The sequence below is a fragment of the Pelophylax lessonae genome, assembly GCF_965119305.1.
Source record: "Pelophylax lessonae genome assembly, chromosome: 4".
Lineage (NCBI taxonomy): Eukaryota > Metazoa > Chordata > Amphibia > Anura > Ranidae > Pelophylax > Pelophylax lessonae.
In genome coordinates, this window is record NC_138771.1 from 316,532,234 (window position 1) to 316,560,216 (window position 27,983).

At 50.6% G+C, this 27,983-nt stretch overlaps 1 protein-coding gene across 3 annotated transcripts in view; it reads left to right on the top strand.

Moving 5' to 3' along the window:
* Positions 1 to 27,983, top strand: part of DBN1 (drebrin 1) — a 181,822-nt gene that overhangs the window by 139,540 nt on the left and 14,299 nt on the right. For 2 of the 3 annotated variants that reach the window (XM_082254790.1, XM_082254791.1), the window contains exon 10: positions 27,106 to 27,214. In XM_082254790.1, the coding sequence (XP_082110916.1) occupies positions 27,106 to 27,214 (109 nt within the window). Of the gene's footprint in view, positions 1 to 27,090; positions 27,215 to 27,983 lie in introns of all 3 variants that reach the window. The other variant, XM_082254789.1, reaches the window with a different exon arrangement.

Genomic DNA, 27,983 nt, shown 5'->3' on the forward strand with positions numbered 1-27,983 from the left:
GCCAAAACACCTGACGCGTCTAAACGCATTTGAAAAACAGTTTTTGGCATGTTTTTAACACTGCTTTCTCCTGCCAGGAGAAAGGCGATTAGAAGAGCTGCAGTGTGCATGAGGCCTAATTGTTCGTCAGATAACTTTTGCATATATTGTAGTAGAAAATAGTCTGTATTTTTACTTTGTAATGACGTTTTTTTTTGTTTGTTTTTTAAGAAGTTAAAAGAATATACTTTCTGAACTAAATAACTAACATGAATAAGCTTCACCTGAATTAGATGTAGAACAGATTTGCCCTTTTTTCACTTATTCATACTGAAACCTCCTTTGCCAAATAACTACCCGGTCACCCACGGTATATAGGTCAGATAGGACCTATGGAGATATCTTTTAAAGATTGTTTTCCATTTCAATGAAAAAAATTTGTGATAATGTGTAAAATTCCATAATTTATGCAGCCAACCAGATTTCAGTTACTGTTGTCTAGTCAGGCAACACTAAAGATGTTTTGCTTTAAATTACTGTGCCGTTGGTTCTTTAAACCTATAAGTCCTTTGGTATTGCCTTGTCTTACCTCATGTTAAGGATTTTTTTAAAGGATTAATTCACCTTTTATAAAAAATAATAAATGCGCATCTTTTTGCAGGTAAAAAAAATGTGCATTTATTATATTTTTACACTGCAGCCTGTAAGGCTTTGCATCTGCGACCAGCAGATCGCAGGTTAAATGTCAGGCTCCTGCAGACCTCCCATACGGGCAAGCAGTTACTGAACTCCAGGAAGAATCAATGAACTAGAAGAGTGCTCACCAGTGCTCTTGTAGTACACATTGAGAACTATAAACTGCTCCAGCGACGATAGTACTTGTAGTTTATCCACCCACAGAACTCTGTGAATGAATGATGCGGTCATGTGAGCGGAGCCTCGCGTGGCCGCACTGTTTTTAACTAGTAACAGTGTAGAACAGGATAACAGGGCAGAAGATCCTCCATCCTGCTGTCACTGGGGGATTGGGGAATTTGGGCAGGTGCTGTATTGTTACATGTAACACCCTAAATAAAGGGGCATCATGGTATAAAGGTAAACGTATCCTTTAAATCAAGAAAACCATTATTTCTCTTGCGTCCTCCGACAGTCGCCGCCCCTTCCCAAGTCTTCACCAATGGGTATTGACCTTTACTCCGCAGGAGTAGCTAGGCACAAGATTTGTTAATAACAAAAGCTTTTAGCATAGACACACCCCTAGGGGCTGTCCCCTTAGTCAATACCTCCCTGCACCAGCATTCCCAACTCAGTTTGATCTTGCCTAGCTTAGGAGTAGCAGGCTTTCCTGTGCTGGGGCTTCAGTCTCAGCCTTCTACCCTTTTTTGATTTTATTTCAAGTACTTTTTCTTTCTTTACTAGCTGTTATTTTGTCAGCTTTAGTTTAGGGATCTTTGGATGAAGATGATCATGCGGAGCTGGGTCTCGGACTGGCCGCCCTGGATCCCAGGGCTGAGGGCCAGATGGATCCCCAGCCTGCCATCGAGCGTTCAGCTATGGTTCGCCCTGGCGCCATGAACGACCCATCCCTGTTCGCTGCAGGGATGCTGCCTGTGAGGTGGCTACCTCACTGGACGCCATTCTGCGGTCTCGTGCTGCAGTCCACTGCATCCTGGCTGCGGCACTCCCTGTCATCCTGATAGCGGTTTGTCGCTTGAGACGGCTCCCCACGCCATCCAGTACGGTAAGCACGTTCTGTGTGGGGACCATCTGTGTGGGTTTTCAGTCTGTGGCTGTGTGTACCCCCATGTCTGGGTAAAAATTGCAGGCTCCCTGTCAGTCTCCCTGTATGGTTTTGCAAGCCTTGTGGGCCGCGAGGGGGGGGGGGGCCCTCCTGCTCTGCTGTGAGTTCTATCTGGGGCAGATTGGGTGCAGACATGCTTGTGAGGCGGCCGCTGTTGCGGTCCATTTTTTTGCAGAAATGCTATGCACGGCCCTGTCCCTGTACAGCGCTGTGTTTTGGCGCCAATCGCCGCCATTTTGGCGGGCCGCGCTCATCGAGCACATGTCGGCGCCATTTTCTTGTAGCCTCGATCCCTCAGCCGAGCGGCCATTTTTGCGGAGCCTTCATAGGCTATATAAGTCAGCCGATTATTGCATCACTTCCTCTTTCTCTGGGACAGCGATCGGTGGCAGCAGCCTGTTTGTGCTCTCTCCAGGTTTTTCCTTCATTGTCCTGTCATTCCTTGCTCAGTGTTCTCTATCCCTGTGGGATCGGTGCATACAGTAGTGTGCGGTGGGCTGCGCTCGCCGTGGTGTTAAAGGGACAGTACCCTTTTCTCTTACGTCCTCCGACAGTCGCCGCCTCTCCATATTCGTCACAATGGGGTAATTGACCTTTTCTCCGTAGGAGTAGCTAGGCAACAGAATATGTCAATATTAAAGCTTTTAGCATATCCCACCCCCAGGGGGTGGTCCCTTCAGTCAATACCCTCCTGCTTCCTGTATCCATACCTCAGTTTCATTGTCTAGCTATCAGGAGTAGCAGGCTGTTTCTGTGCTGGGGCTTTTTGTCTCAGCCTCTATCTTCTTTTTGATTTTATTTGAGTGTTTTTTTCTCTATCTTTACTTAGCTGTTTATTTCTTCAGCTTAGTTAGTTCTTCTGAAGAAGAGGATCGTGCGGGCTGGGTCTCGGGCTGGCCCCCCTGGTCGCAGGTTGTGGGTCAGTGGCTTCCCAGCCTGCCATCGAGCGTTCAGTCAGGTTTTTTTCCTGGTATGTGTGAACGACCCATCCCTGTTCGCTGCAGGGATGCTGCGGTGAGGTGGCTACCTCACTGGACGCCATGCGGTTTCGCACCGCAGTTCTGCTGCGTCCTGGCTGCGACTCTCCCTGTCCTCTGTACAGTGGCTTGATCGCTTGGGCGGGCTCCCCACGCCATTCAGAAGGTAAGTGTATCTGTGTGGGGACCTGTCTGTTTAGTGGGTGTCAGTCTGGGACTGTGTAACCCTGTTTTTTTCTGTACACACTATTGGGCTCCCTGTCTGTTTTTGCTGCCTTCTGTGGGCTACAAGGAGGGGGGCCATCCTGCACTGTTCTGTGTTTCAGACTGTGTGCTTTTTTCTGTGTGACAGGCTGTATGCTGTGGGGCCTGATGTGACCATGTTTGTGCATACATGCGGCGGCCGCTGCTGCGGTCCGTCATTGTTTTATTGTACTGCAGGCGTGTGATGGCGATTACTATGTACAGGGAGCGGCGTTTTTGGCGCCAAGCGCCGCCATTTTGGCGGCGATCGCTCCGGCCTCATGTCAGCGCTGCATGATCTCTGCCTTTACATCCTCCGGCGGCCATTTTTTGTAGCCTTCCATAGGCTTTATAGGAGCGGTCGTTATTGCATCACTTCCTTTTCCCTGGGCACAGCGATCGATGCAGCAGCCTAAGTGGTCTCTCCAGGTTTACCTTCTCTTATTCCTGTATTCATTGCCTAAAGTTTGTACTTCTCCCTGTGGGGGTCGGTGTGTGCTGTGTGTGTGCGGTGGGCTGCGCTCGCCGCGATTTTAAAGGGGCAGTTACCCTTTTTTTCCTGCAAACTTTTGAGGGCATGGATTCTCAGGAAAGCAAATTTCCTCCCACTTTAATGGGAGGCCAAGGGGCTGCTGCTGCTCCCCCTGAGGGGGGCGATTTGGCTACCATTGTGGCTAACCTGGCTGCTCAGGTACAGATGCTTGTGGCTGCTCAATCCACAAAACGGCCCAGAGTTTCAGAGGGCGATGGTGATGGGGCTGCTATGGCTGGGGTCCCCTTATCGGGGTCCCGTTCGTCCCTGGACTTTGCAGGGTCGGAAGGGGAGGCAGAGGTTGAAGGGGTTGATGATTCCCCCCCTGGCTCGTCTGAAGAGCTTGCAATCCTGGATGAATTGGTTGCTTCTATCAAACAAACGCTGCATTTGCAGGATGAACCGTGTCCTCCTGCCGTCCTGGCCTCTTATGGGACGCAGCGGAGACGCAAAACATCACAGGTTTTCCCTTGCACTGAGGATTTTCAGCGCGCTGTTAGTGAACAATGGCGCAATATAAAGAAGCCTTTTGCTGTGCCAAGTAGGTTCAAGCTGCGTTATCCCTTCACGCCCGCCACTGATGAACGCTGGTGTGTGCCGCCTCCGGTGGATCACGCGGTGGCGGTTTTGAATAAATCTACTGCGATTCCGGTGGAAGATACCCCGGTGTTCCGGGACCCCACGGACAGGAGACTGGAGTCTCTTGCCCGCCATACTTACTCGGTTACCGTTTCCATGCTAGAAGCTATTTTTGCTTCCCTTATGGCAGCTCAGGCTGTCGCGGATTGGACGCAGGTGCTCAGGCGCGTCCTGGTGGCTGATTCTGCCCCGCCGACTACGTAGGCTATGGTGGATCAAATTCATCAGGGTGTCATGTATTTGTGTGATGCGGAATTAGATGTAATCCCTTTGGCTGCACGTGTGCACAGCGTGGCTGTGTTGACACGCCGCTTGATTTGGCTGAAATGTTGGTCTGTGGACCAATCTTCTCGCAAAACTTTAGCTAATCTGCCCTATACGGGATCTCGTCTTTTTGGCGACTCCCGGGATACGCTGATAAAGGGAATCTCTGGGGGTAAGAGCACGCTCTTGCCCCAGTCTCACAAGGCTAAGGGTGCTCAAGGTAAGAAGCATGCTTCGTTTAGGCCCTCTCAAGGGTCCTTTCGTGCCTTTCGGTCGCACTATAAGGGCAAACCCTTCAAAGGTCAAGGCTCCCAAAAGAAGCCGTGGACAGGTAAGCAGAAGTCCGGCCAGTCCGGGTCCGCTGCCCATAACAATGCGGCCTGAAGGGACGCCCTCACCCAGTTCTGGGGTGGGGGGACGTTTGCTCGGTTTTCTTCAACCCTGGCTGGCCCGCGTTCGGGACAGGTGGGTTCAGGAGATCGTTCGGTCCGGTTACAAGATAGAGTTCCTCTCTCGGCCGGCGAGCAGATTTTTTCCCTCAAACCTTCAACTGTCTCCGGAGCGTTTGCGGGATCTGCACCTGGCAGTGCGGGACCTGCGGGCTCAGGGAGTGGTGGTTCCGGTGCCTCATCGGGACAGATTTCGGGGGTTTTATTCCAATCTGTTCACTGTGCCCAGAAAGGAGGGCAAGGTACGTCCAATTCTGGACTTAAAAGCTCTGAACCGCTTTGTGCGTGTTCGCAAGTTCCGCATGGAATCCCTGCGCTCGGTGGTGGCTGCTCTAGTTCCGGGAGAATTCATGGCCTCCATCGACTTGAAGGATGCATACCTTCACATCCCCATTTTCGAGGGTCACCAGAGGTACCTTCGATTCGCCATTGCGGAGGATCATTACCAATTCGTGGCGCTGCCTTTTGGTCTCGCTTCAGCTCCGCGGGTGTTCACCAAGGTGCTTGCACCGGTTCTGGCCTTATTGAGAGCCCAGGGCATCTCGGTCCTGGGGTATCTGGACGACATTCTGGTTCGGTCTGCGACCAGTCAGGGTCTGGTAAGAGACCTGTCAGTCACTATGCAAACTCTACAGGAGTTTGGTTGGACGATAAACTTTCCAAAATCGACGCTGTGTCCGTTGGTTCGTCTTCCTTACCTGGGAATGATTCTGGACTCTGTTCAGGCGAAGGTCTTCCTGCCGGAAGACAAGCTCAGGACACTTCAGGAAGAAGTCAGATCCCTCAGGGACGTTCCGTGTTCGTCCCTCCGGACATGTATGAGGTGTCTGGGATTGATGGTCTCGGCCTTCGAGGCGATTCCCTTCGCCCAGTTTCACAAGAGGGGTCTCCAAGCGGAGGTCCTGTCCAGGTGGGACGGGCAACCGCAATCTCTGGATCTTCAGATCTCATTGAGTCCTCGCACCAGAAGGGATCTTCTGTGGTGGCTACAGTCCCCGGCGGTGTCGGGGGGCAAGTCTTTTCGTCCTCTTTCGTGGACGGTGATCACCACGGATGCCAGCCTGTCGGGCTGTGGTGGTGTTCTGGGCGTTCTGTCCGCCCAGGGTACTTGGTCGGAGGGGGAATCCTCCCTTCCGATCAACATTCTGGAATTGCGGGCGATAAATCTCTGCCTTCGACGTTGGACGGACAGACTTCAGGGCCGTCCGGTTCGGGTGCAGACGGACAATGCCACAGCGGTGGCCTACATCAACCACCAAGGGGGCACCAGGAGTGCCCGGGCGGCTCGGGAGGTGGCCGACATTCTGTCTTGGGCCGAGACGCACGTCCCGGCGATAACAGCGGTTCACATTCCGGGGGTGGAGAACTGGCAGGCGGATTATCTGAGTCGCCAGTCCCTGGACCAGGGAGAATGGTCACTCCACCCGGATGTCTTCCAGATGTTGTGCGCGAAGTGGGGTCTCCCAGATGTGGACCTGTTCGCGTCTCATCTAAACAACAAGGTGGAAAGGTTCTTGGCAAGGACGCGCGATCCTCAGGCGGACGCCTCAGACGCGTTAGTGGCGCCCTGGCATCAGTATCGTCTGATGTATGCCTTTACACCGATTCAACTGCTGTCCAGGCTCCTTCGCTGGTTGGCCTCGGAACCACACACGGTGATTCTGGTGGCACCGGACTGGCCTCGCCGGTCTTGGTACGCAGACCTCGTGAATCTGGCGGTCGACGCTCCATGGCGTCTGCCTCTTCGAGAAGATCTTCTGTCTCAAGGACCGATATTCCATCCTGCTTTACAGTCGCTGGCTTTGACGGCCTGGCTGTTGAAACCGAGGTCCTGAAGGATAGGGGTCTCTCCCAGGAGGTCATTCATACTTTGTTCAACGCTAGAAAGGCCTCTTCGGGGAAGATTTACTACCGTACTTGGAAGGCCTATTTTGCCTGGTGTGAGTCCAGGGGGTTTTCCCCTCGCTCATACTCGGTGTCTAGGGTGTTGTCTTTCCTTCAGACGGGTGTGGACCAGCGTTTAGCGTTGGCCACGATTAAGGGTCAGATTTCTGCACTGGCCGTTCTTTTTCAATGCCCTGTGGCGTCAAACTCGTTGATCCACACCTTTGTTCAAGGGGTGCGCCATTTGGCCCCTCCACGGAGGGAGCCTTTGCCTCCATGGGACTTGAACCTGGTTCCGTCCGCATTGCAACATGCTCCCTTTGAAAAGATCAGGGAGATCGCGTTGTCCAAAAAGGTGGCCTTTTTGGTGGCGATCACGTCGGCTCGCAGGGTGTCGGAGCTGGCGGCTTTGTCCTGCAGCTCTCCCTACTTGGTGATCCACAAGGATAAGGTGGTCTTGCGACCTAACCCGTCCTTTCTGCCGAAAGTGATCTTGGATTTTCACCTTAATGAGGAAATTGTCTTGCCTTCGCTCTGCGCGAAGCCGAAGCATCCTAAGGAGGTTGCCTTGCATTCCTTGGATGTTGTCCGGGCGATCAGGGTTTACCTGTCGTCCACTAAGCCTTTTCGCAAGTCGCATTCCCTCTTTGTCCTTTCTGAGGGACCTCGGAAGGGCATGGCGGCGTCGGCCGCGACTATCGCCAAATGGATTAGACAAACCATTGTACAGGCCTATGCCTTAAAGGAGAGGGTTCCTCCCTTTCCTGTAAAAGCGCACTCTACCAGGTCTTGGAGTACGTCTTGGGCTTTCCGGCATCAGGCTTCTGTGGCCCAGGTGTGTAAGGCGGCGACTTGGTCGTCCGTTCACACCTTATCAACGTTCTATAAGGTGGATGTTCAGGCATCGGCCGATGCCTCCTTTGGCCGTAAAGTTCTCAGTGCGGCAGTGCCTTAGGGACCCTTGTTTTTGGGTCCTTGGCTGTTGGGGTGTTTTACCCCTGGGTTACTTGTTTTTTCCTGGGTTGTTGCTCCTGTTGAGCGCGTTTTTCCTGTTGCCCGGTTGGTTCTCTTACTGTGTGTAAGGTTCCTTTCTCTGATGTGGGTACTGCGTTGCTTTTTCTGCGGCTGCGTCTCCCACCCCTCAGGTCTACACTGCTTTGGGACATCCCATTGGTGAAGACTTGGGAAGGGGCGGCGACTGTCGGAGGACGTAAGAGAAAACGGAATTTTTGTAAAATCTTACTGTAAAATTCCTTTCTCGGAGTCCTCCGACAGTCGCCGCCCCTCTTTTGGGGTTTTTGTGTACTCTTACTGCTATGCTACCAAACTGAGTTGGGAATGCTGGTGCAGGGAGGTATTGACTAAGGGGACAGCCCCTAGGGGTGTGTCTATGCTAAAAGCTTTTGTTATTAACAAATCTTGTGCCTAGCTACTCCTGCGGAGCAAAGGTCAATACCCATTGGTGAAGACTTGGGAAGGGGCGGCGACTGTCGGGGGACTCAGGAATTTTACGGTAAGATTTTACAAAAATTCAGTTTTCTCTTTGGTTCATCGACGGACACATCGCTCCATAAATCATCACTACTGGGTTAGATTGCCTCCTCCAGGAGTAGGACAAGGCTGAACAAAAAACACCTGGCTACGCCCATGGGCTGTCCTCAGCTGGTATATAACCCCTCTCTCCGCTCTAGAAAAATCAGTTTTAATCTGTTTAGTCAGAAGTAAGGACTCAGGCTCCCGCCTGGGATCTCTGGTCCTAGCAATTTTTTTCTCCTTCCTTACATCTTTTTTGTTTTTTTTCTCTTGGGAGATCTACAATCAACTGCCCAGCTGGGCGATGGGCTGGATAATCTAAATCAGTGGTCCCCCCAGCCCAGCCAGTGAGCGCGTGCTGCCCGCAGCTAGGCTGTAGGTCGGCCGTGACATAGCCTCAAGGACAGAGGCTGGCCCGTGAGTTAAACGTCCCGCAGGGTCACATACGACCGGGCTTGGGTCTGAGTCGCAGGGGTCCCTTTGCCGACAGCTCCTCCACTCTGGTGGCGAGGATTCTGTCTGGATCATTACCCTCACCATGGAAGGGTACGTACAGTTCCCCCCCCCTTTGGTGTTTTTATTTTTGGGTGGACGCGGGTAACCTCCAGGGACACACTCCTCCCATCCTTAAAATCCCTCGGTGACCTGGGCTTCCCCCACTCCCTTTCCCCCGTCTGGACCTGGAGTCTGGTGGGAGTCCCAGGGTAAAGGATGCAGCGGAGACCGCTGGGGTCTCCCCCGCTATCCCCACTCTGTAAGGGTCCTGGGATAGTGTGTCCTGCCCTGGTAGTCTGGAGGGCTCCCAATGTAGGAGACCCCTAGGTGCATGCCCTACCGTTTGCAGTTTGGGTATAGTCCAGGGGGGTCCCAGTGCAGAGACTGGTGCACAGCGGAGTCTCCCCTAACATGTGTCCTACCTTCGGGGGGGGGGGGGCACTTGCAGAGGGTGCAGCATTGTAGAGCGCGAAGGAAAGATCCTGGCAGCATGCTTCAACATCTGTAGCTGATGGTGGCCATTTTTCCTTAGTCTGGCTGGTCTCTAGCTGGCGGCCATGTTTGTGTAGCCCGATGATGTCACGGGGGCCATTTTCCCTTAGTCCGGGAGACGCTGTAGACCAAAGCTCCGCCTCTTCCTCTTCAGTTTCCTCTTCCTGTGCCCAGTACATATGAACAGGGATGGCATCCATGGTGATGCTTGGTCCAAATTCTCAGGGCCCCTCTGATCGGTAGGGTGAGTCCTTGGAGTCCCTGTTATCTCTCTCTGCCGATAGGTACCCTGAGCCTTGGGGGGGATCCTTTAGTGGTGCCAAAAGATCGTTTTTGTACTGCAAGGTCTTCCATTCCTTTTTATGGAGACTCCAGATCACATCTCCCCCACTGACCACCTCATGGAGGTTGCAGGTCCCTCGGAACCCCAGCTTCCCATGGTTGTACTTACGGTGGTCCTGCAGTCCTTAGTGTCCCAGGTGGAAGTGGCGTGTGGGCAAAGGCCCAGGAGGAAGCGTCCCCGCCTTTCCCTGCTCAGTCTGTCTCATCTGATTCTGAGCCTAATGCCGCCATGGATGCAGCCCGTCCAGGTGGGCCTAATATCACACCCCCAGATCCATCCGATAGTGAGGAGGATTCCTCCATGGTCGCAGCAGCAAAATAAAAAGCGCTGGTAGATGCACTTATCACTGCAGTACGTGAGACTTTAAAAAAGGAGGATGCGGCTGATGTAGCCATGGACATGGCATGGACATGGACGTGTCGTTTGGTACGCATACATCACCTCGCACTCCAAAGGTGTTTCCTTATGTGCCTTATTTTGACAGGTTTTCCTGTAAGGAATAGGAACAACCAAAATTACCCTTTGTGGTCCCCAAACGTTTTGCTGTACTTACGCTTTTGAGGAGTCCCTTTTAAAAAAGTGGACTAGTCCACCAGTGGTGGACCCTCCTGTTTCCAGGTTGAAGAAAGCTACCATGACCCCAGTAGGGAATCCCCATCCTTTTAAGGACCTGGCTGACAGGAAAGCAGAGGCTGTGGCATGCAGCATGTTTACTATGGCTGGTTTGACATTGCGGCTAGTCTTTGCCCCAGCCCTGGTATCTTAGACCCTAACTGAATGGGCCAAGCTTTTGCGCCAGGGCCTGTGGGTGGAGCAAGTCCCCACTCCTTATGTTGAGTTAACGGACCAGCTGGTCCGTGGGCTGCAGTTTATTTGTGATGCAGCTTTGGATACAGCTCCTGTGCTGTCCAAGCTTTCTGTTTCAGCGGTGGTGATTAGGCGCATGCTGTGGCTTAGGAATTGGTCCGCAGACCAAGCCTCTAAGAAAGCTCTCATTGATCTGCCCTTTCAAGGCGATTGCCTGTTTGGGGCTACCCTGGATGACATTGTTAGGGTATCGGGGGGGGGGGGGTTGAGTACCTTTCTGTCACAGTCAAGGGGAAAGGGAAGGAGCCTACTCAGATGGGGGCCCCCCTCCTCCGCCCATAGAAAATGTTGTGTTTCTGGGATGGAGAATAAAGGAAATAGATCTTTTAAATCTTCCCTGGCAGGGTCCAAGCAACTTGGTCTGGTAAGCCTAGAGCTAGCTTCTCTGGACCCGCAGACAAGACCCCTTCACCACGAAGGTCTGCCCTCACCCATTATTGGGGTGGGGAGACATCTTTGCTGGTTTCCTGCCCCGTGGACTTTTTGTGTGCTTCAAGGAGATCCGCAAAATGTTTGTTTTTGGGGGTACCCAGAAAAGGAGGCAAAGTTTGCTCTTTTCAGATTTTTTAGGTCCTGAGTCGTCTTGTGCGAATGTAATTCCTGCAAAGGTTGAGGTAATGTCTGAACTACCTAAGGTCCCCCCTATCCCTGTCCAGGGAATTTTAATTCTGACCAGGGTGGTCCTTCAGGTAGACAAATTTCAGGAACCACGAGCCGTGATTCATCGGTTGCTGTCACACAGATAGTTCTCTCTCCCAATTTGCATACATGTTCTGAGTCTGGTAGTACCTACCTTCAAGACAGTTCTGTTTGCACAGTCCTACATGCAGGTTCGGCTCCACAGGAGGATACCGAAATTCGTGCCAAAATCACGGGTTCCACTGGCAGATGCCGCAGGCGTCCAAGGGCCACAATAATGCCAGTATCATCCTCAACTCAGGCTTCTTCCACAGTTTCTTCAAGGAATTCAAGAGCGAGGATCTTCCAATCATCCTGATAGCCGTAAATGTCCCTTGGGGGCTTCCTCTCAGAGAAGACCAGTTGTCCAAAGGGCTTTAAAGTCGCTGGTTTTAATGGCTTACCTAATGAAAGCAAGGTACTGAGGGATAGAGGTCTGGATCAGTGATCCCTACTATGTTGAAGGCGAGAAAGTCGTCTTCCAACAAGATATACCATCGTATGTGGAAAACATACATTTCTCTAGCGCTCATCGACAGACGTAGTCCTCGGTGATACACCACCTTCGGGTTATGTTACCTCCGCAGGAGCAGGACTAGACAGGAAATTAAAAAGCTCTGGCCACACCCTAGGGGCAGTCCCAGAGGGTATATCCTCTCTCTCTCTGCCTCAGCAAATCAGTTATTTTCTGTCTAGTTAGGAGTAAGGACCTAGATACCTTGCTGGGATCTTAGGTCCTGGCAAGAAATTTTTTTCTAAAAGGATTTTTGGACAGCTTTTTTTTTCTCCAGTGTTCCTGTGAGATCTTCAAGCAAGAAAGCTGAACTGGGCGACGGGCTGGATGTTGAGATCCGGTGGTCACCCCAGTTCAGCCTACGAGCGCGTGCAGGCCATAGCTCCACGCTGAGTCGGCCGCGACAAAGTCCCATTAAAGGACTGAACCCGCGAGTTAAACGTCTCGCTGAAACGCCAAAGACCATGAGTCACGGCGTCTGTATCGGTCGACAGCCCTCCCGCCCCGGTGGAGAGGGGTACTGTCAGGAGTTGGTGCCCGCCTGGTTCCGGTATGGTGAGTAGTATGTTCCCCCTGTTTTCCCTGACGGGTTTTGTGGTGAACGCGGGCCCCCTCTCTGTATGGTAAGAAAGAGTTTCTTTCTATCCTATAACATGTCACAAATCCTCCTACTTTGAGTGTGATTTTATGTGTGCAAAAGCCAGGAGGCTTGGTTTGGAAGCTAACAATCTATTGTATACATGTTTTAAAGATGTAATCTGTGGCATTCTGGGAATCTTATGGGTTAAGTATAAGCTACCTACCAGTCAGAAGCCATGGACATGTAGACTGCCTTCCAAGTCAGATCTCCAGCTAATAGCAGGCCTCCCGAACGGCCATGCGGTCCGCCAGGGCCGGTACCGCCAAACACGCCATATCCCCATGCAGAGAGAGTGTTGTGTGCCTGCAGCACACCGCTAGTCAGCACAGGCCGCCGCCATTTTTTTTGCTGGATCGCACGAGCCGCCATTTTGGCGTAGCCTCGTGTCTCCAGCATGGGGGCGGCCATGTTTTAGGTGATTCTACACCTCGTGGAGCTTGGGGGAGGCGCCGGAAGGCGTACAGAGGGGCGGAGCCGCCTCCTTTCTTCCTGGGCAGCCAGCCAAAAGACTTCCTGTTTGTCTAAGACAGCGCTGTAAGCTGTTGCAGTTCAACTCTGAACATCAAGTGGTGAGCCTGGGGGTCTATCTCTCTCTCTCTCTCGATCGATAGGGATCCCTAGCAGGTAACACTAAGGGGTTTTTTGTGGCGCTGAGGGTCAAAAAAAAAAAAAAAAAAAAGTTTTTTCTTTACTTTGAATTATATCATCCAGGAAGTAACTGGAGTTATTATGGACCCTGCCACACAGATTCCCCCACCTGTTTCCCTCGAGGGGGCCTCGGGACCCGCCGGTGTACAGAGTATAGAGTCATTTACAGCAATTTTGGAGTCTATGGTGGCTCGGGTGGAGGCGGCCTGTCAGGGACGGGGGTCAAGGAAGCGACCCCCGCCTACCCCTATACTATCTGACACCTCTGACTCTGATTCAGAGATGGTCACTGCAGTTGCAGGTTCCTCTGCAGGGGCTGCTATCCCAGGTAAAGCCCCCTCAGACAGTGAGGAGGACGCTTCTTCTCCTGCTATAATTCAGGAAGAAGCATTGGTGGACGCACTAGTTGTGGCAGTGCAAGAAACCTTAAAACTTGAGGCTTTACCGGCAGAGGCAACTGAAACAGAGAGGCCTTTTGGGACTAATAAGCCCATCAAGACGGCGAAGGCTTTTCCTGTACCTAAATGTTTTGGAAATCAGATTAAAGGAGAATGGGAACATTCTAAACGTACCTTTACTATTTCCAAGCGTATTGCTAGACGCTATCCGTTTGAGGAATCCATCATTAAGAAATGGACGGTACCACCAGTCGTGGATCCGCCTATTTCCAGGCTGAATAAAGCCACGGTTATTCCAGTGGAGGACACTTCGTCCTTTAAGGATCCGGTGGATCGAAAGATAGAAGCGGAGTCCCGCACTATCTTTTCTCTGATAGGGTCAGCATTTAGACCAGTAATTGTTATTGGTCTAGTTTCCCAGACACTTACAGAATGGGCGAAAATGGTACGCCAAGATCTTAGGGGAAAAGATATTCCCCAGGAGACATCTGATTTGATAGAACAGATCATACAAGGGCTACGGTTTATCTGTGACGCAGCCTTGGACACTACTCCCTTGTTAGGGCATGCATCTAAGTTAGCAGTGATCCTCAGACGTGTGCTGTGGTTAAAATGCTGGTCAGCTGACCTAGGTTCCAAAAAGACTTTGACCAATCTCCCTTTCCAGGGGAATCGTCTATTTGGAGCCAACCTAGATGAAATCATTAAGGATGCCACCGGGGGCAAGAGTACTTTTTTGCCACAGGCTGCAAAAGCTAAGGAACCTCGCAACAAGCGAGGACCTTTCTTTACCGCCCATAAAGGACGCCCGGCTGGTACTTCCGGGAAAGGCAAGACTCCTCCAGGAGGGTTCAAGAAGGGCTGGTCGGACAAGCAGAGGACCAACCCAGCCAAACCCGAAGTAAAGGAGTACACAGCCTGAAGGTGCGCCCCCACCCAATTTCAGGGTGGGGGGACGTTTTCACCGGTATTCAGGACATTAGATCGAGCATCAACCACTACTACCGGTGCGATTCTTCCCTTCCAACATTTAAGTACAGGAAGCGGTAGTTACCGTTCCCTGTATAGATCTTTTCCTTTACCTTTTCCCAAGATTAGTCCCGATACCTCACAGGAATCGGATCTGATTGACCAGATAGGCCAAGTAGCCTCTAGTCGGGTGACTTCGGTCCCTGAGGTTCAACCAGAAAAGATCACCTTGCCTGATAACTATCAGGTATCTGATAAATGTGTGGGAACAGAAAACGACCAGACTTTCTCGGATGGTCGGGGCCAGATACCTCTAGGGACGCCTGGTTCAGATCCAATCAGCGCCAGTGGTCCTAGAAATTCTAGGCTGGCCTCTTCAAGCCGGCCTGGCCGACTTGGACAGGTTAGTCGCAGACGTTCCGTGGGAACTTCGTCTCAGGGAGTGTCTGTAGTCTCAAGGACCTATTTACCTTCGTGCTTTACAGTCGCTGGTTTTAATGGCCTGGCCATTGAGACCCAAGTACTGAAGGACAGAGGTTTGTCTACTTCTGTCATTCCTACCCTTATTAAAGCAAGGAAAGCGACTTCCAGCAAAGTCTATTATCACACATGGAAGACTTATATTGCGTGGTGCGAATCTTTAGGATTTCCTCCACGTACCTATTCGGTGTCTCGAATATTGGCCTTTTTGCAACAAGGGGTTGAGCAGAAGCTAGCCTTGAGCACCATCAAGGGTCAAGTTTCAGCATTAGCAATCTTCTTTCAGAAACCTTTAGCTACCAAATCCTTGGTGCGGAATTTCATCCAGGGGGTGCGGCACCTGGCTCCTCCAGTCCGCGCGCCCTTACCGCCCTGGGATCTTAATTTGGTTTTGTCGGTTCTACAGAAACCTCCCTTTGAAAACATCAGGGAGATTCCCTTGCTTACTTTATCCCAGAAGGTGGTCTTCTTGGTGGCTATTACTTCTGCTCGCAGGGTGTCAGAACTGGCTGCATTATCATGCCAGTCCCCATACCTAGTGATTCATAGGGATAAGGTAGTACTCCATCCTAAGCCATCTTTTCTTCCTAAGGTGGTTTCAGATTTTCATCTGAATGAAGATATTGTACTACCTTCCTTGTGTCCTCAGCCCAAGCATCATCGGGAACATGCGTTGCATTCCTTGGATGTGGTTCGGGCAATCAGGGTATACCTGAAAGCTACGGAATCATTCCGTAAGACGGATTCACTTTTTGTGATCACGGATGGCCCCAGAAAGGGTTTGCCTGCATCTGCCGCGACCATTGCCAAATGGATTAGACATACGGTGGTACAGGCTTATTCTATTAAGGGTCAGAGTCCTCCGTTCCCTGTTAGGGCGCACTCCACTCGAGCGCTCAGTACTTCCTGGGCCTTTCGCCATCAGGCGTCAGTGGTCCAGGTATGTAAGGCGGCCACTTGGTCGTCGGTACATACCTTTACTAAATTCTATAAAATTGATGTGACGGCATCGGCGGATGCCTCATTTGGCCGCAAGGTTTTGCAGGCCGCAATTTGAGGAGACCGGTGGTCTACCTCGAGGGTTTTTTTCTGTTTGAAAAATTTTTTTTGTTGAGTCTCATCATTAAGGATGAGCATTGTAAACTTCTAGTTGGCACCGGTTGGGCCTTCTAGATTGGGATTTGATTTCCATTTTCCCACCCCTCAGTTGTGATACTGCTCTGGGACGTCCCGAAGGTGGTGTATCACCGAGGACTACGTCTGTCGATGAGCGCTAGAGAAAAATGGATTTTTGTAAAATCTTACCGTAAAATCCTTTTCTCTTAGCTCATCGACAGACGTAGTCCCCGCCCCTCTGTTTTGGAGTTGGGTTGGGTTAAATTCTCTAAGCACTGCTTTTTCACATAACTGATTTGCTGAGGCAGAGAGAGAGAGGATATACCCTCTGGGACTGCCCCTAGGGTGTGGCCAGAGCTTTTTAATTTCCTGTCTAGTCCTGCTCCTGCGGAGGTAACATAACCCGAAGGTGGTGTATCACCGAGGACTACGTCTGTCGATGAGCTAAGAGAAAAGGATTTTACGGTAAGATTTTACAAAAATCCATTTTTCTTGTTTTGAATCGATTGGCGCTCATCCTCAATCCTTTTCTGTGGCTCGGATCTTAACTTTTCTTCAACAGGGCGTTGATCAGAAGTTGGTCTTGAGTACCATCAAGGGCCAGGTGTCTGCCTTGGCAATCTTCTTTCAGCGACCCCTAGCCAAGCACTCTTTAGTTCATACCTTCATTCAGGGGGTTCGACATGTGGCTCCACTTGTACGGTCTCTTTTGCCACCATGGGATTTAAATTTAGTGCTTTTGGTTCTCCAGAAACCTCCATTTGAGAAGATTTGGGATATTCCCTTGTCTACGTTATCCCAGAAGGGGACATTATTCGAGGGTATTACCTTGCCCGCAGTATATGGGAATTGGCTGCATTATCCTGTCACAGTCCCTATTTAGTGGTCCATAGGGATAAAGGGGTTTTTCGTCCCTGTCCATCATTCCTGCCCAAAGTTGTCTGACTTCCATTTGAATGAGGACATTGTGCTGCCTTCCTTATGTCCCAAGCCGGCTTATCCCAGGGAATTTGCTGTGCATACCTTGGATGTGGTTTGTGTGATTCGTGTGTATCTGGCAGGTACTGAGTCTTTTCATAGGTCAGACTCGGTTCTTGTGGTTACAGACAGACCAAGGAAAGGGCTGGCCGCTTCTTCGGCTACCATCTCCAGATGGATCAGGCAGACGGTGACTCAGGCCTATTCCATTAAAGGTAAGGTTCCACCTTTCCCTGTCACAAGACATTCTACCCAGGCGCTGAGTACTTCTTGGGCCTTCCGTCATCAGACACAAATATTGCAAGTTTGCAAGGCTTTCACTTGGTCGTCGGTGCATACCTTCACAAATTTCTATAAGGTAGATACTTTGGCATCTGCGGATGCTTCTTTTGGCCGCAAAGTTTTGCAGGCTGCTGTTGAAGAGGGGCTGTTCCCTCTTGAGGGGTGTTTTTCTTAACTTTTATTTTCTCTTTTGCTCATTGACGAACACTTTTTTATATCTTCTTTGACAGATGGGTTATGCTGCTCTTCCTAGAAGTAGGACACTAGGCAGAAAAGGGTTAACAAAAGTTAACAAAGCTTAACTATGCTTATGGGGTAATCCCAGGTGGTATACTCCCACTTCCTAATCTAGGATCTCAGGATCTTTGGTCCTAGCATTTTATCCTTTTTGAGCCACGGTTCACACTTATGCGAGTGCGGGAAGGCTGCGAATCCGCAGCCTGTTCCCGCATCGCACACGCACCCCCGGCAGTTCACACTGCCATATGCGATACGCTGGGGGTGTCAATGTAATCTTAACGACACCCCCAGTTTGATCGCATATCGCAGTGCGATCGTGCAGTTCGCACAGGATCGGATCGCACAAGTGTGAACCGCTGTGCGATCCGATCCTGATGCGGCTTCCAAAAAGGGTCCCTGTGCGTGTTTGCTGCGGTGCGAATTTAGCCATACAAAATGTATGGCTAAACTCGCACCGCACAGCCGATCGCATGTAATGAAGGAGCAGTGCGCTCGGACATTACATGCAAACCCGGCACTCGCACAAGTGTGAACCGGGGCTGAAAGGGGCCCACGGTTCCTTCAAATGTATTCCCCTTTTCCAGCCTACTGTGACAAAATTTTCGCGAATCACAGTGGACTTGTTTTAAACTCAATCTGACGGTGCCTGAGCATTTTGATTGACGGTATCCCTTGAGCAGTCTCTGTTGAGTATGTGGGCAGTCCCACCTGTGGGGGACTCTCAGGTTTCCAGGCTGAATAAATTCACCATAATTCCAGTGGAGGAGTCTCCAGTTTTTTAAAAAAAAAAAGATCCTTTTGTCAGGAGAGCCAAGATTTTGGTCTGCCACATGTTTTACTGTGGCTGCTTCGGTCCTTGGGCCGATGTTCACCATAGCATTGGTGTCACTGACTTTCCCAAATGGGTACAGCTTTTGCACTGGGATCTGGAAGGAGGGAACAGCCTCCACCTGCCCTTGCAGAGCTGGCAGGCTTCCTGGTCCAGGGGTTGCAGTTCCTCTGTGATGCCTGTCTGGATGCGGCTCCCTTAGTCTCCAGGCTGTCCGTGACAGCAATATCCTTCGGCGCATGATATGGCGAATATACTGGTCTGTGGACCAGGCTGCCTAGAGGGCCTTTTGTGATCTTTCCTTTGGGGGAATCGCCGATTCAGAGTCTCCCTGGAAGGACCTCCTCCGGTGGTTCCTTGCAGATCCGATCTGGTATGCCAAGAGCAGGTTCTTCCAGACCTGCCTACAAGGTCTCTTCTGCCTGAAGGGCACCATCACCCGTGTTTGGGGTGGGGGAGGATGTCTTTGCTTCCTCTGGGACCGGTGGACCTCCCTGATCAGACGGGTGGGTCCATGATTTGATCGGCCCAGCTACAAGGTCACATTTTTGATCTTCTACTCTAGTGCGGTTCTCTCCTTCCAACCTGCATTTATTCCCACAACGCCTGTGAGGTCTCTTCTCTGCTGCTACAAGGGGTGATTGTTCCAGTCTCAGAATCTGAACATTTGTTTCACGGCTTTTGTTTAAAGCATGTTCACAGGTCCTAGGAAGGAAAATGTGGTACTGCCAATCTTGGACCTATAGTTCTTAACCACTTTGTGCGGGTACAGATGTTTTGAATACGGTAGTGACATCCTTACCTCATGGGGATCTTCTGGCCTCTATCGATTATTAAAGAGGAAGTAAACCCTCCTCGGGAAGTTGTACCTATAGGTAAGCCTATGATAAGGCTTACCTATAGGTACTGTAAATATCTCCTAAACATGTACCGTTTAGGAGATATTTACCTTTATTGCAGCCAGTGACGTCACTGGCGCATGCGCTCTGAAGGAACGGCTAATCGTGCCGTTCCTTGAGAGCCCCGTGCCGTGACCGTCGGCTCCCGTGCGCGTGCGCGGGAGTGACGTCACCGCGGCTCCGGCCAATCAGATGGCCGGATGCCGCGATCCCGGAAGACGGGCGACTGAACATGTCGCTCGTCATACAGGTGAGTGAGCGGCACGGCGGGGGCTCGTTCTAAGGTAAGTATTTCATAATGAGCTAGTATGCGATGCATACTAGCTCATTATGTGTTTCTCTTGCAGGTTGTAAAAAAAAAAAAAAAATTTTTAAACGAGTTTACAACCTCTTTAAGGCGGCTTACCGTCCTATTCTGTTATGTCGGTCATCTGCACTTCCACCGCTTGCTGTGGGCAAGGAGCATTGTCAAGAGGTATCACCTCAAACCCTCAGGTTTTCACGAGTGTTGGCCCCGATGTGGGCATTGTTGCGTCAGCGGGGGATTGCGGTACTGGATTACCTGGATGATCTTCTATGCGCAGACTGGAGACTGTTCTGACGGACAACCGGGAGACTTTTGTGCTGACTTTGTAGGAGATTAGTTGGAAATTTAATTTCCAGTTATTGGCCCTGGTTCCATCCATCTCGTTGGACTATCTGGGTCTGTTCTGGACTCTGCCTTAGTCAGGTTGTTCCTCCCATGGGACAAGTTCCAATATCTGTTCACACGAGACCTCTGCAAGAGAGTTTCTTGCTGTGTGGTGCGAGAATCTACAGTCTCTAGATAATCTGATCTTGTTGAGTCAGGATACGAGAAGGTATCTGCTTCAGTGGCTTCGCTCTCCGGTGCTTCGACAGGGTGACTCTTCCTTCCCCTGTCCTGGACAGTGGTCACCGTGGATGCCAGCCTGTCTGGGTGGGGTGGCGTGTTTTTGACACGGGATTGTGTTCAGGGAGCCTGGCCTCTGGAAAAATCAAGACTACCGATCGGTATAATGGACATCTCCTTGGAGGTGTTTCCCCAGTGGGGTCTCTGGGGAATTTCCGAGTTGGTCCTGTTGACCTCTCGTCTCCACAGAAAGGTGTTTGGGTTTGTAGCACGGTCTTGGGATCCTCTGGCCGTCGCAATGGAAGCACTGGTGGCTTCTTTGGGGCCGGTGTCGTCTGAAATATGGCTTTCCTCTTCTGGAACTTCTGCCAAGGCTCCTGCGTAGGCTCGAGGCAAAAGGGATTACGACCATCCCTTGTGGCTCCAGACTGGCTTCGCCGGTCTTGGTACGCAGCTCAGGTTGCGGTTGGTCGTCGATGTTCCTTGGTAACTTCCCTTTAGAGGAGTTCTGTAGGGCCAGTCTTCCATCTTTTTTTATAGTAAATCTACTTTCTCTATCGTTTGACGGACGCATTCTTCTTGTTCTCAATAGCAGTAGGGTTATGCTGCCCCCTACAGGAGTAGGACACTAGGCAGAAAAACGTTCTGACTATGCCTATGTGCAGTCCCAGGGGGTATATCCTCTCTCCCTGCTATAGGATGTCAGTTTTAATCTGCCTAGTCAGGAGTAAGGACCTAGTTCCTTGCTGGGATCTCTGGTCCTGGCAAGAGTTTTTTTTTTTTTTCTAGTTAGGTTTTTTTCACTGGATTTTTTTCCTGTGAGATCTGCAAGCAACTGGGCGACGGGCTGGATATATAGACCCTAGCCGGCCAGCGAGCACGCACAGACGGGGACTTGCCCTGCGAGTTAAACGTCTCAACAGGTCGCATACGACCGGGTCTAGGTCTGAGTCGCAGTGTTCCTACTGGCTGACAGCCCCCCCACTTCAGCGACGAGGGGTTCTGTCGGTAGATGGCGCCCGCCTGTTCCTGGTATAGTAAATTAACTGTTACCCCCCAACCCCCCCTCTTCCCCCTGGCGCGTTTTGGGTTGGACACGGGCCACTCCTTGGGATGGTCGGACCCTCACGTTCCCGGGTTTCCCCCTGTCCTGTCACACACCCCTCCCTTCCCCACTCGCTATGGGGCGATTGGAGCTACTCCTGGGTGCTGGGACCGGGCATAGGCCAATGGTGGGGGCAGGGGGGTGCGCCGCCGGTGACCGGATGATCGATCGTGGAGGGGGGTTTACCTGTTTCTCCCAGGGACCCCTTCCTGTTGATCCCCTCCAGGAGGCTGGGGGTGGAGCCCCTCCCTATACCCTAGTGCTGACACTCAGGTTTTTCTATGAGAATAGAGATCGCTGAAGAAACGTGCTGTGCAGACCAGACGTTCTGGGCCTTCCTGGTGGATCTTTGGTGGGGTAGTGAGTCAGGGGGGTCTCTCTCTCTCTCTGCTGGGGGTCTCTGTGCATTCTGCCTGACCTCTTGGGGGCGCTGTAATGCGGTGGGACGTTTTAAAAAAAAAAACAAAACGTTTTTTTCAACTTTTTGCTTTGGGGTTCCCCTGGTGCAACAGGAACATTTTTCCCCATCTGGCCCCCGCAAGGAGGCTGCAGGGCCCTCCGGATCCCAGCTATCCATAGATGCACTGTCGGCAGTCTTGAAATCCTTTGTGTCCCAGATGGAGGTGGCCTGTAAAGGGCGGGGTGCCAAAAAAAAAGCCCCCTCTCCTACCCCCTGCCTCATCTGATGTGTCAGATTCTGAATCTGATTCAGCCACCGCAGACGTGGGTCTCCCTGCCTGGTCTACTACCTCGAGCCCTGTCTCCTCTGATAGTGAGGATGACACCTCTCCCTCCGGCACTGTGCAAGAAAAGGCGCTAGTGGACGCACTGGTCGTATCTGTGCGCAAGACCCTGAAAATGGAGGACGCAGCTGCGACTGAGGCGCAGGTTACTTTTGGCACTCATAAGCCATCCAGAGCGGTTAATGTTTTCCCCCTTCCCGCGTATTTTGACAATATGGTCAAAAAAAGAGTGGGACAGCCCAAAGCATTCCCCTGGGGTGCCTAAGCCGATTGCTAGGCGCTACCCCTTTAAAGAGTCCGTTGTTAAGAAGTGGACTGTGCCACCTACGGTGGACCCTCCGGGTCTCCAGACTGAATAAAGCTACCGTGATTCCAGTGGAGGATTCCCCAACCTTTAAGGATCCGGCAAGTAGAAAGGTGGAGTCTGTGGCCCGCAATATGTACTCCCTGGCGGGGTCTGCACTCAGACTGGTGTTTACTATTGCCCTTGTGTCACAAACTTTGACTGAATGGGCTAAGTTACTACGCCGTGACCTGGAGGGAGTACAACTTCCCCCTGCCTTTCAGGAGCTGATGGGCAAGTTAATCCAGGGGCTGCATTTTGTTTGCGATGCCTCGCTGGATGCGGCTCCAATATTGGCGCGACTGTCGGTGTTGGCAGTGGTCCTCCGGCATATATTGTGGCTAAAATGCTGGTCAGCGGATCAGACTTCTAAGAAGGTTTTGACTGATCTACCCTTTCAGGGTGATCGCCTGTTTGGGGCTACTCTTGATGACATTATTAAAGGTCTTACAGGGGGTAAGAGTACCTTTCTCCCACAGGCTAACAAGGGTAAGGACCCTGGTTCGCAGACAGGGTCCCTCTTTTTCAGCACATAAATTGATCCTTTATCACTCGTCCCTGAGGGATGAAAAATCAAAGTCTTTCAAGGCCTCCTCCAGTGGCTCCAAGCCACCCTGGTCTGGAAAACAGAAATCCGGTTTCTCCAGACCTGCAGATAAGGTCCCTTCAGCCTGAAGGTGCGCCCTCACCCGTATCTGGGGTGGGGGGAGGTCTTTGCCGGTTTCCGGATCTGTGGCTATCCCGGATGCAAGACAAGTGGGTGCATGAGGTCATACGGTCCGGCTACAAGATCGAGTTTTGATCTGTTCCTCCGGAAAGGCTTTTCCCTTCCAATGTGCGACTGTCCCCTGGTCGCTTACAGGCTCTCTTTGGGGCGGTACAGGACCTGGTACAACAAGGAGTAATCATTCTGGTTGCGTTCTCTGAACGTTTTCAGGGCTTTTACTCCAACCGGTTTATGGTCCCCAGGAAGGAGGGCAAGGTGCATCCGATTCTGGACTTGAAGGCTCTAAATTGCTTTGTGCGAGTTCAAAAATTCAAGATGGAATCCATTTGCATGGTGGTGGCCTCCCTACAACAGGGGGATTTCCTGGCCTCCATAGACATCAAAGATGCCTACCTTCACATCCCAATATGTGCAAGACATCAACGGTTTCTGTGTTTTGCTGTGGGAGAGGATCACTATGACTTTGTGGCGTTACCCTTTGGTCTCGCCTCTGCTCCTCAGGTCTTCATAAAGGTGTTGGCTCCGGTCCTGGCTTTATTACGCCAGTGGGGGATATCGGTCCTGTGTTACCTGGATGATCTGCTTCTCCTTGCGGAGCCTCCCACGGCGCTGGTGACAAACTTGGAGATCACCATGAGAACTCTGGAGGAGTTTGGGTGGCTTGTGAATCTCCATAAATCATCTCTGGTTCCTTCCATGAGGCTAGACTGTCTGGGCCTGACTTTGGACTCATCCTCAGCCAGGGTGTTTCTTCTTCCGGACAAACTTCAAAAACTCCAGCCTGTGATTCAGCTATTGCTGTCCAGCAAATGGTCGTCCCTTCGGACTTGTATGGGACTGATGGTATCATCCTTCGAGGCGGTACCTTATGCGCAATTTCACACAAGAATACTCCAGACAGAAATTCTTCTCAAATGGAACAAAGATCCAAGTTCTCTGGGTAATCAGATTCAGTTGAGCCAGGTGACCAGGGGGTCCCTTTTGTGGTGGCTTCGGTCCCCGATGCTCAAACAAGGAAAATCCTTACTCCCCATACATTGGACCGTGATCAACTCGGATGCCAGTATGTCCGGGTGGGGAGGTGTTCTTGACAACTTTCTGCTCAAGTAGTATGGTCTCTGGAGGAATCCAGGTTACCGATCAATGTTCTGGAACTGACAGCGATCAGACTTTGCTTAATCCACTGGACGGAACACCTTCGGGGCTGTCCAGTGTGCATTCAATCAGACAATGCCTTGGCTGTGGCTTAAGTTAATCACCAAGGGGGCACCAGAAGTGTTCTTGTAGCCTGGGAGGTGGCAGGCATCCTTCGGTGGGCGGAACCCTTTGTTCGGGGTCTCTCCATCCGGAGGTGTTCCAGCAGCTGTGCCTTCGTTGGGGCACTCCAGAAGTGGATCTGTTGGCGTCTCGCATCAACAGGAAAGTGCATAGGTTTGTGGCCCGCTCTCGGGACCCTCTGGCAGACGCCACAGACGCGCTGGCGGCTCAGTGGGGTCATTATCGGCTGATGTATGCTTTTCCTCCGCTCAAGTTGCTTACGAAACTTCTTCGCAGAATCGAGGTGGAAGGGATTCCAGTCATTCTTGTGGCTCCAAAATGGCCTTGCCGGGCTATGTACGCCGACCTTGTCAGGCTTGTCACAGACGTTCCTTGAAGACTTCCTCTCAGGGAGGATCTACTGTCTCAAGGACCAATCTTCCATCCTGCTTTACGGTCGCTGGCTTTCACGGCTTGGATGTTGAAAGCCAGGTGCTGAAGGACAGGGGATTGTCTGCTTCTGTGATTCCCACTCTGCTTAAAGCGAGAAAAGCAACTTCTAGAAAGATCTATCAGTGCACTTGGAAGTCATATATTGCATGGTGTGAGTCTCTTGGGGTTCCCTCTCGCTCTTACTCGGTGGCTCGGAACTTGGCTTTCCTTCAATGGGGGGGTTGATCAAAATTTGGCCTTGAGTACTATCAAGGGTCAGGTTTAGGCCTTGTCAATTTTTTCCAAAGGCCATCGGCCACCCATTTCCTGGTACATAGTTTTATCCAGGTGGTGCGATATTTGGCTCCTCCGGTGCAAACTCCGTTGCCACCTTGGGATCTTAATTTGGGGCTGTCGGTTCTCCAGAAACCTTTTGAAAATAGTCGGGAGATTCCCCTGCTTACTTTATCTCAGGAGGTGGCCTTCTTGGTGGCTATTACTTCTGCGCGCAGGGTGTCAGAACTGGCAGCTTCGTTCTGTCATTCTCCCTATCTGGTGGTTCACAGGAAAAAAGTGGTACTTCGTCCGGATCCGTCTTTCCTTCCGAAGGTGGTTTCCAGTTTTCACTAAAATGAGGACATAGTGTTACCCTCCTTTGTGTCCTAAGCCTAAACATCCTAAGGAAATTGCACTACATACCTTGGATGTGGTTCAGGTAATTAGGGTGTACTTGGCGACTACTGAGTCTTTTTGAAAGTCAGATTCGCTCTTTGTCCTCATGGATGGACCAAAGAAAGGGCTGCCTGCATCTGCTGCGACTGTTTCCAGATGGATCAGACATACGGTTGTGCAGGCTTATTCAATTAAGGGTCAGGTTCCACCTTTCCCTGTTAAGGCGCACTCTACTCAGGCGCTTAGTGCTTCCTGGGCTTTTCACCGTCATGCATTTGTGGTTCAGGTTTGCAAGGCGGCCATCTGGTTGTCCGTACACACTTTCACAAAATTTTATAGGGTATGTTGGCATCTGTTGAGGCTGTCTTTGGCTGCAAGGTTTTGCAGGCTGCTGTTGGAGAGGATTAGTCTCTTTGAAGGTGTAAATTTCTGCCACGTGAGCTCAAGTTATTTCCTTGTTGAGCTCCTGTTTTACCTGGTTGGCTATGTTTAACCTTTGGGAAGTAGGTTTGTTACTGTGTTCTTCCCACCCCTCATATTAACACTGCTTTGGGACGTCCCATTTGTCAAAGAAGATATAAAGCTGTGTCTGTCAATGAACAGAAGAGAAAACTTGATTTTTGTCTTACCGTAAAATCCTTTTCTCTGATGTTCATTGATGGACACAGCACCCACCCCCCTGTGGAGTTGGGTTATGTATTCTTTTGACACTGCTTGTTACAAAACTGAGATCCTAGAGCTGGAAGTGGTAGTATACCACCTGGGACTGCCACATATGGGTAGTTGAGCTTTGTTAACTTTTGTTAACCCTTTTCCGCCTAGTATCCTACTCCTAGGAAGAGCAGCATAACCCATCTGTCAAAGAAGTTATAAAGCTGTGCCTGTCATTTTCCTTTTGGCACTGCTTTTGGACGTCCCAGTAGTTATGATTTATGTAGCGCTGTGTCAGTCAATGAACGAAAGAGAAAATGGGATTTTGGTACTTACCGTAAAATCTATTTCTTGTAGTTCGACGGACACAACACCCACCCCTCTAGTAGCAAACAGTATTAGAAGTATCAGAACTCCATAAACTGATTACCTAGAGCAGAGAGAGGGGTTATATACCAAGCTCAGGACAGCCCATGGGCATAGCCAGGTGTTTTTTTTTTTCTGCCTAGTCCTACTCCTGGAGGAGGTAATAAAACCCCCCCAAAAAAAAAAAAATAAATAAATAAATAATATATATATATATATATATATATATATATATATATATATATATATATATATAACCCAGTAGCTATGATTTATAGAGCGCTGTGTCCGCTGATGAACCCAGAGAAATGGATTTTACAGTAAGCACATAAATCCCATTTTTGTCTGCTAAGGTGAAAGGGGCCATTTATGAGTTGCTATTGCAAAAGTCTGGAAGCAGATAATGTCTAATTGGTTTGGTTTGGTTTTCCATGTGCCCTGGAATGGAAAATGAATAAATAAAAGAATCTTACATATAACTGGCCAAATGTTTTAGAACCATTTGTGTAGCAGGTGTGGTAGCCCAAGATGTTCCTGGTCACATGTTTGTGCACCCTGTCCTCTGAGATAAACTGGCACTGTCAACACTGCCCTTTCTGTAATCACTTTTAAGTAGCATGCCTAGTTAGAGTATGTTGCAAAGGTTCTATTCATTCCATTATACTTGCAGAAGCATAGATAGACTAACAACTAACGATATGCAGCCATATTTATATATCTGTATATTACTACATTATTTAACAATGCTGAAAAGATTTCTTCTCAACAGGAGGCGGCTGCCATCATTGCACAGCGTACGGAGAACCCACGGGAATTCTTCAAACAGCAGGAGAAAGCCTCATCAGATGTAAATGTCTCATTGCTGACTCCTCGGACAGGTATGTGTGTGCACTTATTTTGCATTATGCAGTTTCATGGGCTACTAAGGACCTATAGGTATTTACGTTTTGTTTCTTCTGGGGACACACACAAATGTGAAGTCATAAATACTTTCCTTAGAATTAAGTAAACCTTGGATCATACCTAAGAGCCCATTCAGACTAGCGCGACACGACTTAGGGGTGCGACCTGTGAAGTCGTGTGCAACGCGACTTTGGCGCGATTTGCAGACACTTCACATAATGGAAGTCTATGCACGTTGCTCCGAGGTCGCCCCAAAGTAGTACAGGACCCTTTTTCTAAGTCGGAGCGACTTGTGTCGCTCCTATTAGAACGGGTCCTGTGCTAATCAACAGACCGCGACATACCGCGGCTTGTCAGGCTGACAAGTCACCTGACAAGTCGCGCTAATGTGAATGGGCTCTTAAAGTGATTGTAAAGTCTTGTTTTTTTAAGTTTTGTAAAAATAACAAACATGTTATACTTATCTGTAAAGTGGTTTTGCACAGAGCAGCCTGGATCCTCCCCTTCAAGGGTCTCTTTTCAGTGCTCCTGGCCCCTCTTTCCTGTTGAGTGCCCCCACAGCAAGCAGCTTGCTATGGGGGCACCCGAGTCGGGGCACAGCTCCCTGTGTCCATTCAGACACGGAGCTGTGGCCAGCCCCCTTTCTCTCCTGATTGGCTGAGTGACTGACAGCAGAGGGAACCAGTGGCACCGCACTGCTGTCTCAGCCAATGAGGAGGGGAGTCCTGGACAGCGGAGACACTC